An 11,715-nucleotide genomic window follows, 5' to 3' on the forward strand; every position below is an offset into this window, starting at 1 on the left:
AAGGAAGGCCTTCCTGTCACATGAAGGAAGCAGGATGCTAAATTTCAAGGAAGTCAACTTCAACCACAATGAATGTTCATCTGATCCTCATTATTTTCCAAGTCCAAACTTTATTTTTTGCAGTGAGAGGTAATGAAGAGGATGTTTTAAGTTTTTTCAGTAGTGCTTTGCAATGCATTGAGTCACTGCAAAGTGAAGAATCCAACAATTTGGATCAGGAGAGGCTTTTTCGAGTGCTCGATGACCACACACGAACTATATCTGCATTTCTTGCTGTGTTAAGGTATGGTCATGATAATAGGGATGTCAGTGAGCTACTAGGATCATTATATAGATGCTTTCGCAACTTGCTGCATGAACATGAGGCCAGACGGAGATCCACTGATGTGACAAACAATCTAATACCCCCAACAACCTTGACTGGCCATCCAGGTCGACCCCAATACAGCATAACCGCTGAACAGATTTCTCATTGTGTGTCCATTGGTATGACATGGCAGGGAATTGCATCATGCTTTGGAATCAGTCGAAGAACCCTATACAGACACAGGCAAACTCTGGAAGTTGAGCCATTAAGATATGCAGTATTGTCAAACCAAGATCTGGACAGCATTGTGACAAATATACTGCAGAACACTCCAAATGCAGGTGAAGCATATGTAATTGGAAGCCTGCGATCACGTGGCCTAAGAGTTCAGCGTTGGCGGGTCAGACAGAGCCTGCATCAAGTTGATCCCATTGGGCGGTCATTTAGACGTCGTCATGCTATACGACGAAGGGTCTACAGTGTTCAGGTCCCCAACCAATTATGGTAAGTTGACTTGTAAACTGTTCAGATGTGCACATTTTAAGTACATACTTTCTTTAAGGTAGTGTATATCTCCCAACAGGCATTTTGACGGCAACCACAAGCTGGTTACGTGGCGGATGGTCTTTCATGGCTGTGTCGATGGCTTTAGCCGGACTATTATATACTTACGGTGCTTATCTAACAACAGAGCTTCAAGTGTCTTGTCATTATTTATAGAAGCAGTAGAAAACTTTGGTTTGCCTTTAAGGGTCAGATGTGATCACGGTATGGAAAATATACATGTTGCCCGTTTTATGTTGGAAAGAAGGGGGTTGAACAGTCGTAGCGTTATTACAGGTGTTTCAGTACACAACCAAAGGATTGAGAGACTATGGGCAGAACTCAATAGAGTTGTATCAAAACACTTTGCAAATATTTTTAACTTTATGGAGGAACAGGGTATACTGGATTCATTGAATGAACTTCATCTTTTTTGTCTGCATTATGTCTATTTACCAAGAATTGAAAGGGCAGTAACAGAATTCATCAACCAGTGGAACAACCATGGCCTCTCCACACAAGGGGGGCAGACACCACTACAGCTGTGGCATACAGGTGTCATAAACAGCGTAGGAATCCATCCGGTTATAAATGACATTATTGATGTTGACACCCATTATGGTATTGATGAAGAAGGACCATTACCTGAACTTCAAACCAATAATAATGTTATCATTCCAGACATTGATCTTGCCATTAATGAGACCACAATGAACAATATTCAACAAGTGAATCCACTTGAAAATGATGGAAACCATGGAATACATTTATTTTTGTCACTCTTGCAGTATATTCAGTCCACATAGGAGTTACTTTGTAAATAAGCTGTTTCCCAACACTAAATGAACCTAGTAAACATGTTTTCAAAACTATAAGAAGCATTTGTTCAAAGTGTTTTTTTCAAAAAGACATACTGCGAGACAAGCAGAGACTGAGACTTTAAAGATTGCAAACTTTATTGCAACAGCAATATTATGAACTAAATATGAAATGAAATAAATGAATGAATGTGAAATAAATATGAACCAGATATTGGTATTGACTTAATAAAACTACACAGGTAAAGGAAACGTAACATTCCATTCCATAAAAAGTGTTTAACAAAGTGAAATAACACAGGAAAAAGTATTAAACACACATGTAAATGTCTTTACCTGTGTAGCTTTACTTATTGACTTTTATTGAGTCAATTCCAATATGTGGTATACATTTCAAATGAATAGCTGCATCAGAAAAATATTAAAACATTTAAAGAAATAAATGTTGACACGTTCAAAACTTATTTCCACCACTGTATATTCATGACCTGCCAAACCCATGAGTGTTCCCTAAAGCAAAGTCAAACTTGTCTTTAAAGAGTTCATATGACACATGTAGCGGCAACCTGATGCAGTTGACACATGTGTTGGCCATAGGGAACAATGGTGTCGAGGCATAGTCGTCCTCTCCCTTGTGAATGAACTCCACAGAAGGTGTTGGGGAAAAGCCGATGGGTGGCACCACAGAGGCTCCTGTTGCGAAGGCCAATATTTTTTGTAGTTTGGATGGCCCTTCTTCTTCTATACAAAAAAACAGAAAAACAATTTAAGTGGTAGTTGGTCCAATTAACATGTTTATTGAACATCTCTTGAGTTATTATCATTAGCTGATGATGGCATGTATTCTTTGTATGAAAAACTATTTTTAAAGTAAAAATATAAATAGATGCATCATTTTACGAGTAGTATAAACTATCAATTACCTTCTGCATCCTGGAGATAGTCTCTCCAGAAGATTACAACCATTTCTTCTGCAGTTCTCTTGTTGCTCCCTTCTGGAGAGAGTGGAATGCTGAAGAGATTGTCCATCTGGTCAGCAGTGAGAAGACTTGCCTCATAGCAAAACAGGGGCTTAAAGCTGTCAGGATGTCTCCTGATTTTTTCAAGAACCCCAAGAGTCTTCAGACCTTCACAGAATCTGTACAAAGTACATGGAAACATTTTACTAATTTTGCATAATTTAAATAGGGTTCCTAATTCACTTATGAATTGTCAATTTGTGACTTACTTGTATATACAAATAATAGTTTTAAGTTTTAGTGAAGTTAATCCTACAACATGTTGGTCAATAATTCAAATTCTGATTCCTATTCTGATTAACCTGACGAAATAACCAACACTGAATACCTTTGAAATGGACCTTGGACCCTGTGGACAACCTGAAACATCACTATGTCCTGTACCAGCAGCTCCCTGTCCCTGATTGACTGCACAGGCCTTAGACATCCTGCATTAGCCAGGTACTCAAGTAGAGGTGCCTTTGACTCCTCAAGCTCCTCAACCGTGGTACTTTCAGATACCTAGCATCACAAGGAGCAGCAGGTTGGCTTGTTATGGGGGCTACTTGTTATGCTTATAACTTAACGGTTAAAAAAACAGACACTAGAGGACTGCATAATTACATGATAACAAAAGGTCCCTTAACAGTTCATTGAGGTTCAGGGTTTTTTTTCCCACATAGCTACAATGTCACAGAAAACATAGAAATTATAATTGGCTTGTCTGTTGGATTGTGGTGAAATTCAAACTACAACACATGGAAAGTGGGCATTCAGCAATGGACTGGGCAGGACCGATACTGCCTCTCAAAATGTAAAACAGCAAGAGAACATTGTAATATTACCTCATTCTAATGGAATATAACATGTAAAACTACCAACTGACCTTTTTGACTTTCTCAAGGAGTTCTGGGTCAGCTATGTCTTCTACAGCTGGATTTGCTGAACCATCAACAAGAAGCGAAAACACTGTTGGTGACAGGAAGTTTGGTGGTGGACCACCATGCACCAAACTCACTGCAATGGCTCTGCCAGCGTTGTAGTACCGGTCCTCTCTTAGAGCTGCAAAACAATCACATAAAAGGAAATGTAATATTGAAAAATGAGTAAAGACTCATTGCTACATATTATCATGGATTTTATGTGTTATTAAATACATTGTAGATCAGTTTGCATGTAAAAATCACCATACACTAAAATAGCTATAAAATAAAAAAACAACAAGACATTACCAGTACTGTCAAGAGCGAAGTTCTTGCTGTTTTCTTTTCCCTCAAACATGGCGGATCTGGCAATGGTCTCCATCAGCAGCCTCAAGAATTCCCTCCTTGGCCCTCCTAAATCAATCCCTTCCTCATTTCTCCCCATGTCATCTGAGAACTTTACAGAAATCATCAAGTTTGGGTCGTAGGATACCCTTTGGAAACCCCGCATGGCTCCTTCCCAGACAGCAGAGCGATTTATATTGAACCTGCACTGTCGTTTTGTAATAATTTTGCTTGACAGTTCCAGCAGTATCTCCTGACTCGGGACCTTTTCTGCACTATAAAGACAAAAATGATCAAAAACACAGTAAAGTTACACATTTTAGAATAACCCTTTTTTCGTCATTGCAAGCATCCAAATAATCCTCAATGTGTACGTCACAATAATTTAAAGTTCAATTGTCAGATGACATCCTTATTAGTTATCCTGATCTGTCACGCTCGCAGTCTGTGTGAGCTACTCACATTGGACACTCCATACTGGCAATAATGGCCTTGTTTAATTCCTCGTCATCTGAGGAGTCGTCAGGAAGAGTTGACACAAGTGCTAAATATGATGAGTAGTCATCATGGCCGCTAGTCCCATGGTTGCCATCACTCCTTGGAAGGCAGCCTCCATCTTGACTGCTTGTGCCAGGGCCGCCATCCACTCCTTCCACTACTAATCTACTCCTTTTAACAGCACTGGTAGCTGGGTGGTTGGTGGCATCATCATTATAATCATCGTCAATACCAGTGCCAGTGCCAGGATTGCCTTCACCATCAATATTGCCAGTACAGGGATCATTATTTCTCATTGCTCTTGAGGCTGCCCTGGTGGTGACACAGCTGCTCATGCCTGCAGGGATTTGCAGGATTTCACAACAATCCTCATCACTGTCCTTAGCAGTTGATCTGTCAGTGGCAGAAAGTTCACTTTCCTCCTCTGAGTCAGTCTTTGAAACAGAAAGAAAGAAAACCCAAAATGATATATCAAAAGCAAAAAAAGCAAGACTTTGAAATTAAATAACCTTAAATAAAAAACAAGTTATTACATAACCGATTAAAATAGGGAGCCTTTGTTCACACTCTTCTCAATTAAATTGCTCTATTTTAATTTAATATAAACTTTAAATTGCTATAAGCAGGTAACAGTTAACATTTTCTTTTCAAAAGGTAATTATACTGAATTTAATTAAGTGGTAAAACAAACAAAAAAGCAAACTTACTAAAAGGGTCCTTGATGGTCTTACATACAGGGCTTTGGTTTTAAAAACCTTGTGGATTAGCATCCCATTCAGCTCCTGACCCTCCTGGATCTTAGGGGACACCAACTTATTGCCACAAGACATTACAAGCTGGAGGCTACAAAGAAGATGTAGGATATTACAACAACAAGAAATACTTTACGGCTAAGGGCTTAACAATATGATGTAACAGTATGCTTGTGTTAGTGTGTGTCTGTCTGTCTGTCAGGTTCTTGCTCCTATAAGGTGTGTGACTGAATCCTGTACATTTTGAGCCAAATTCAACTTTATGTGTTTTTATAAATGATGATTGCAATTTGAAACTACGTTTTAAAAGTGCTCTTTAAATAAAGATTATTGTATTATTAACAACGCAAGAAGGAAAAAGAAAAAGGTTTACCTGACGTCCTCCGGAATATGCTCACCAAAGCCTTGTCTGATACGATCAATAACAGTCCGGTGGTCCCAGGCCTTCTGGAACTCAAAGGCACTGAGGATATGTCCATGTTTGTGTAACCGTACCTTTGGACGTTGTTTGCACACTACATCCAATGATGGATTGGGGAGTAGTATCACGTCCTTATTGAAATGGCCATGCTGCTGTGCCCTAGCTCTGAAATAAGAATGTATTATGCATTATAAGTCTACTATTCGACTACATGAAGGCAGACAGTTAAGTCATACTGCTATAATAAAACAATAATGAGAAAACAGTAAGTCAGGGTACTAAAGTATAATCAGTTTTCCCCTTAATTAAAAACGATAAAACGAGCAAATGTTTTTTTTCCCCGTTTTAAACCAAAAATTAAGTGCATCTGAGTCACCAGCACAGGTCCATATCTCCCACTGTGAAGGTTATAACAATGTTAATGTTATTATTATTATTGTTATTAATAATAATGATAAAACCGACAATGCTCTTCATTTGGGAAGGAAATAACAGTTTCCACATTATTAATTAATGCCACTGAACTAAAATAATATAACTTTATTTAGCACACTAGCTAGCTAACTTCCGCTTACTCTGGAGCTAATAGCCTGGTTCTCCTGGCAGTAAAGTTATCTCACATATCATTTTTATTAACTTCAGTCAAGTTTTGTCTCCAATACGCAAGCAAAAGTTGACAAATTAAAATGACATCAGACCAAAACACTCAAAATGTTGTTTTTTTCGTTTTTGAAGTGAAAACGGATTGACAGTCTGTTAGCAGTGGAAACGATGTTCATGCTATATATAAAGATAATTTCAAACTCCGGATATTTATAATTACCTTGTTTTCCTCGTGCCAGATGTCCATGTGCCAAAGCAATGTTGTGCTTGATAACGTGGTGCACAATCTCTCCTAAGAGGAGCTGTAGCTGGCCGCTGCCCGCTGCGGGATGGGAAGAGCGATGCTAGGTGACCGTCCACGGTGTCCTCACCTCGAGTTGGAACGGTCGGTTGCTGCACCATTGTGGTTGCACTTGACAGCGTTCTAATGGTCTCCGCTGAGGCCAATATAGTGTTGAGCAACGCTGCTGCCTCAGTTAGGCTACGTGCGGGGTGTTGAGAAGACATCGGTGTAGCGAACCAACAAACAATAGTATTTCGCCTGTATTTTGCAATGCGCTGTTTGTTCTCAACCGTTTCCTGTTTAATTGGAACGCCTTCCGTTTCAAGTGAAATGCCTTCCGTTTCAAGTGAAATGCCTTCCGTTTCAAGTGAAATGCCTTCCGTTTCAAGTGAAATGCCTTCCGTTTCAAGTGAAATTCCTCTCACACAACATACTGAAATTCCTCTCACACAACATACTGAAATTCCTCTCACACAACATACTGAAATTCCTCTCACACAACATACTGAAATTAATATATACATTTAAAAAAATATTTTCACGGGTGTGTGAGAGCGTTTCATATGTGTGTGTGAGAGCGTTTCATATGTGTGTGTGAGAGCGTTTCATATGTGTGTGTGAGAGCGTTTCATACATGTGTGTGAGAGCGTTTCATATGTGTGTGAGAGCGTTTCATATGTGTGTGTGAGAGCGTTTCATATGTGTGTGTGAGAGTGTTTCACATGTGTGTGTAAGACCATTTCATATGTGTTTATGAGAGCTTTTGGTTTCAGTTGTGTGTGTGAGAGTGTTTCACATGTGTGTGTGAACGGTATTTCTGAATAATGTCCCTAGGGGCGCCTCATAGGGCCAAGTCCATTTGTATAGCACTTAATCACAGTTACAGTCTCAAAAGGCTTTGCAACGCCCACATTATTGAGCAACAAATGTGGAAATTAGTTTGAATCTGTTGATTGACAAAGTGTGGACACTAAACAATAGGGTAGCAAAAGCGTTATTTTTCTTGCTGAAACCTAGTGTTTCTGAGTCAAAAGACTTGGGGTGAAAACTTTCAGTCCGTCTCATCGTTGCTGGTGATGGTGTTGGCATCCTCAGCGCTGCTGTTGGAGCGACACACACCCACTGCCAGCAAGCAAGACTGCCAATCAATCAAGCAATCAGCTGATCATCAAAACATCATTCACTGCACCTTCTCTTATCTGCAAACATAGGGAAAGTAGCAATGACCTAATTAGAGTCCTGCTCTCTCTCTCTCTCACTCACACACACACACACACACACACACACACACACACACACACACACACACACACACACACACACACACACACACACACACACACACACACACACACACACACACACACTGGCAGCTGTACTGGTACAGTCAATGAGGTGGTTCATTGTGATGAATGGCTCGGCGAGGGTTTTCCCTGGTGTAATTCTCTCACCTGCACCCATCAAATGTTTGGTTCATTAATTCAAAAAGTCAAACCTGTCCTGTGAAAGTTTTCATTTTCAGGGTAAATGAATTGGAAACAAATCAAATCCAACAACCTGCAGCAATCTGGCAGCAGGTCAAACCATGGGATCATTTTTACATACCCTTGAACCTTTTCTCACATGGTTGCTTCTTAAGTTTGGAAACGTTTTTCAACTGGCACTCCACTTTGTTCCGGACGGAAATCCCTCAACAACTAAGCTACAGGATGGATTGCCATGAAATGTTGGTGGAACTTTCTATAATTCCCATGTCTATAATGTATTATAAATATGCTTATAATGTGTTATAATCTGCTTTTGGCTTTAGCCTCTAAGAATAGTTATCACTCATAAATACCCTTAAATGTTCTTTAGGATTTGTAATAATAAATGTGAGTTTGGTTCACTTTATTCCTGTTAAACATTAACATCTTAGCGTCATCATGGTGAGCATTTAGTTCAAAGCACCGCTGTTTCTTAACAAACTTCATCTGACGTCATGCACCTCTATCTATTCACATATTTACTTTTAGACTGTGAGTCAGCTTCTGTTAGTCATTACAGTATCAACTTTGGATGACTCACACTGTCCTTATTGGTTTTGGTGCTAAAGGTAATTTCTGAACTTTAATCTAAATCTGCTGCTTCTTATGTTTCTCTGTGATGTTTTTTTGCCCTCACAATCTCCTTCACACCAAGGTCCTTTAGCCTTTTAACAAACATACCATCCACACCTCCACAAAAGTGTCATTATATGTGCTAAATAAAACATGAGAATTATAGTTTTTCCTACGTATTTTCTATGTGGAGTTTGGTTGAGACTCAGCTGCCATCTGGATGTTTCAGCACCACGGACAGCGCACCGAGCAGATCCATTATTAATGCTCCTGGTGAGGATTTGCAGAAAGATCCACCTGAAAAACAGCAACCCTCAAGAGAACACTATGCAAGGATAACGCAAAAACATGTTTAGCTTTTATATCACCCAGTTGAGTAGAGTTATATCATTTTAGAAATAAAAAAACGCTCATATCTCGGCTTATTTTCAGGAATACAGTTGAGCACTAATTACATTCATACTGCTCCCAAATTGATTTTATGACCAGGTTTGGGGCTGTAAAGGGGGTGTGGAGAAACTGATGTTCCTGAAAGCCAATGATTTCTGCTCCTGCTCGTGTTTGCTTTCCCAGGCACCAACCAAAAATAGTTAACCCACCTTATCATTTACCACAACGTCGCTACAAAGTCACCACGGGGCAGCTAAGACACATTTAAAGTCCCCGAAGGAGTGTTGCAGGGATTTAAAAGGCCAGTGGGTCATCGGTCATTGGTCCACAGGACCCTTGAGCATCTCCGAATCAAGCAGCCGCCTCCTCCTCCGCCACAAAAACGCCACACAGCATTCAACTCGACGACTTTGCGGACTGCAGACTAGCTCCTCAAGAGCAGGAATAAAGGGATAACTTTTCCTCAACAGGAGTCTGATAGGCGGTGAGGGGTAAAGTGATCATTTCGTGTGCATGGATTATCGATAAGTGCAAAAAAAGAGGGCATTAGTTATTAATATATTCCTGTAAAGCGGCGGGGATGCGAGAGAGACGCCACAGTGGCGAGGATCGCCCGCGCTGAACCGGAGGAGTCACCGGCAGATGATGTCCCGATGTGAGAGTGCTTCCAGAGGAGACGAGGGAGGATGAAGAAGGGGGAAGAGGGCTCTGGAGCGGCAGAGGTGGAATATAATGAAGTTGAGTGGGAAAGGACTGTGCACCGTGTTCACCAGCACCCTCCTCTTCGTGTGCGCCCTGAGCGAAGTTGTGGTTGGATTAAGATGCGTCTCTTTGGGATCTACGGTGAGGGCGCATTTCCACCTCGGCGCCGCGGCCGGAGCTTTCTACTCCGGGCTACTTGTGGGAATCGGGCAGGTGCTGCTGGGCTCCGCGCTGCTCTTTTGCATGGAGAAGCCCGGCTGCAGGAATTTCTTCCTCCTCGGGATTGTGGTCTTCTTGTTGGGGGTGCTCACTGCCTTCTCGGGCGCTGTGGTGGACGGGGACACTGCTTCTCTGGTGGAGAGGAAATACACCCACTACTGCTTCCACTCTTTGGAAGTGAACCATGCCTGCGAGCAGCTGAGGGATTACCAGCGGAGTTTGGTCATCTCAACTGTTCTCAGCACCTTGGAGTGCCTCCTCGGGCTCATCAACCTGGTGGCTATCAAAAGGTACAACACAGCGCAGTTTTCTAGGAGCCGACAGAGGCAGCGAGCGGAGGCGATCATCTTCAGCGAGGAGCGCGACTGCTCCTTGGCGGATTTCCAGCCGGTGTCTTACATCAATCTGGGTGTTTTTAACGTGTTTGACGAGACAGGTGCAGAAGTGCAGTGCGGGGGGCATCCGTCAATAGAGCTGCCGGGATACTCACCAACAGACCCGGAGCTCAACCATTGCTTCCCTTTCTCATACCCGCTCCCCAGCGAACTGCCACCCGCATACGAGGACATTTTCCCCGCTGAGGCATGCAACACATAGCCGCCCTGGAACAGCTTTCTCTTTTTCCTCTGCTGTGACAATCAGTGACTTTGTGCTTAAACAATCCCATCCTTCATGTTCTTCTTCCAACTCACACAACAACAAAAAGCAGTAAGTTACAAAGGAGGACTACAGCAGTGGATGTAATTCACCTGATTCCTTCTCATTCTGATATTTTCTTACATCTGCCTGGTATTGTACATCAGCAGTGAGAATATGAACTAATCATAAGTGATACAGGCCCAGACAGTGCAGGCCCATAAACGCAACAGCTTGCTAGTATGACAAAAGCAGAGTTTGTGTTCTGAATGTTTGCTGTTAACATTTTTACTTGTGAATAAAAAGTGTATTTAACCTCAACTGACGTCATGAAGCTGCTGCCAATATACTGTAGATAATCCATTCAGTTTTTCGTTGATCAATTGATTTTAGAAAATAATCTAGAGCCATGATCTGAGAAGATACTGTGAACACATCACCACTATGCCATATTATTGAGGAAAAACCAAAGGACGCCCACACATTTAATTATTTGTTTAAAAAGCTGGTGAAGTAAAAACAAGTAAAACAACCGAAATCAAAGTAGCTGATGCTAAAAGTCCCAAATGTTGGTTAGCACCATAAACACTTTGCTCTTCCTTTCCAATGCAACAGGGACACATTTTAGAGCCTCCTTGTGTTAGACAGTAAATGTGTCTCCAAGCCAAAACTGAAGCAACCCCAGTGATCACTATGACATCATCATGGTAACTTATTCAAGTCTTGCTGCTATAGGGCTATGACTTATGATTATTTTCATTATTGATTATTCTGTAGATTCTTTTCAGCATAAACTGTTAAGTCATTTGATTTACAACATGTCTGAAAATAGTGAGAAATCCATGTCCTGTTCTATTTGTCCTAAACCAAAGAAAGGACATTTCAATATTTGAGAAGATGTTAACAGCATTTTCTGTCATTTTTGATTAACTTTAACAATGATATTATCAAAATAATTGTCTCATAGAGAACAAATAGTTACAGAAATCATTATAAAATTGTGGGGCGCCCCTTTAAAGTTTTCTTTTTCAAAAAGTCACGTAGCTGGTAAGATTAATGGTATTAATGATAACGATAATGTGGGAAAGATTAGGAGTTGGAAGCTGAAAGCACCTCATTTGCATTTAAGTAGCATGAGGGGTAATGATACAAAACCCTTCATTTTGGGGGTCTTTTAA

The 11,715-nt window shown here is 40.8% G+C and overlaps 2 protein-coding genes across 2 annotated transcripts; one reads left to right on the top strand and one right to left on the bottom strand.

Moving 5' to 3' along the window:
* Nucleotides 1–1,651: 1,651 nt before the first annotated feature.
* On the bottom strand, nucleotides 1,652–6,990 carry LOC134859448 (uncharacterized). The gene is made up of 9 exons (XM_063875945.1): nucleotides 6,429–6,990; nucleotides 5,558–5,770; nucleotides 5,140–5,275; nucleotides 4,397–4,866; nucleotides 3,899–4,209; nucleotides 3,553–3,728; nucleotides 3,016–3,188; nucleotides 2,592–2,806; nucleotides 1,652–2,409 (listed from the first exon to the last, which is right to left on the bottom strand). The coding sequence occupies exons 1-9, from the start codon at nucleotides 6,713–6,715 to the stop codon at nucleotides 2,150–2,152; spliced, it is 2,241 nt and encodes a 746-aa protein (XP_063732015.1). The 5' UTR covers nucleotides 6,716–6,990; the 3' UTR covers nucleotides 1,652–2,149.
* Nucleotides 6,991–9,246: 2,256 nt separating this feature from the next.
* LOC134860153 (transmembrane protein 271-like) lies at nucleotides 9,247–10,749 on the top strand. The gene has a single exon (XM_063876999.1). It carries the CDS (start codon nucleotides 9,713–9,715, stop codon nucleotides 10,496–10,498), a length of 786 nt encoding a protein of 261 aa, XP_063733069.1. The 5' UTR covers nucleotides 9,247–9,712; the 3' UTR covers nucleotides 10,499–10,749.
* The last annotated feature ends 966 nt before the right edge of the window (nucleotides 10,750–11,715 follow it).

This window comes from Eleginops maclovinus, chromosome 23 (assembly GCF_036324505.1).
Source record: "Eleginops maclovinus isolate JMC-PN-2008 ecotype Puerto Natales chromosome 23, JC_Emac_rtc_rv5, whole genome shotgun sequence".
In the NCBI taxonomy this organism is placed as follows: Eukaryota; Metazoa; Chordata; class Actinopteri; order Perciformes; family Eleginopidae; genus Eleginops; species Eleginops maclovinus.

What these genes read in the sequence shown, in the direction of transcription:
- LOC134859448 (XM_063875945.1), bottom strand. Translation starts at nt 6,715, where the DNA reads ATGTCTTCTCAACACCCCGCACGTAGCCTAACTGAGGCAGCAGCGTTG. An exon ending in GACCATCAAGGACCCTTTTA is followed by an intron (nt 4,867 to 5,139) that starts GTAAGTTTGCTT and finishes TCTGTTTCAAAG; the next exon opens with ACTGACTCAGAGGAGGAAAG. An exon ending in GTCCAAGGTCCATTTCAAAG is followed by an intron (nt 2,807 to 3,015) that starts GTATTCAGTGTT and finishes TACTTTGTACAG; the next exon opens with ATTCTGTGAAGGTCTGAAGA.
- LOC134860153 (XM_063876999.1), top strand. Translation starts at nt 9,713, where the DNA reads ATGAAGTTGAGTGGGAAAGGACTGTGCACCGTGTTCACCAGCACCCTC.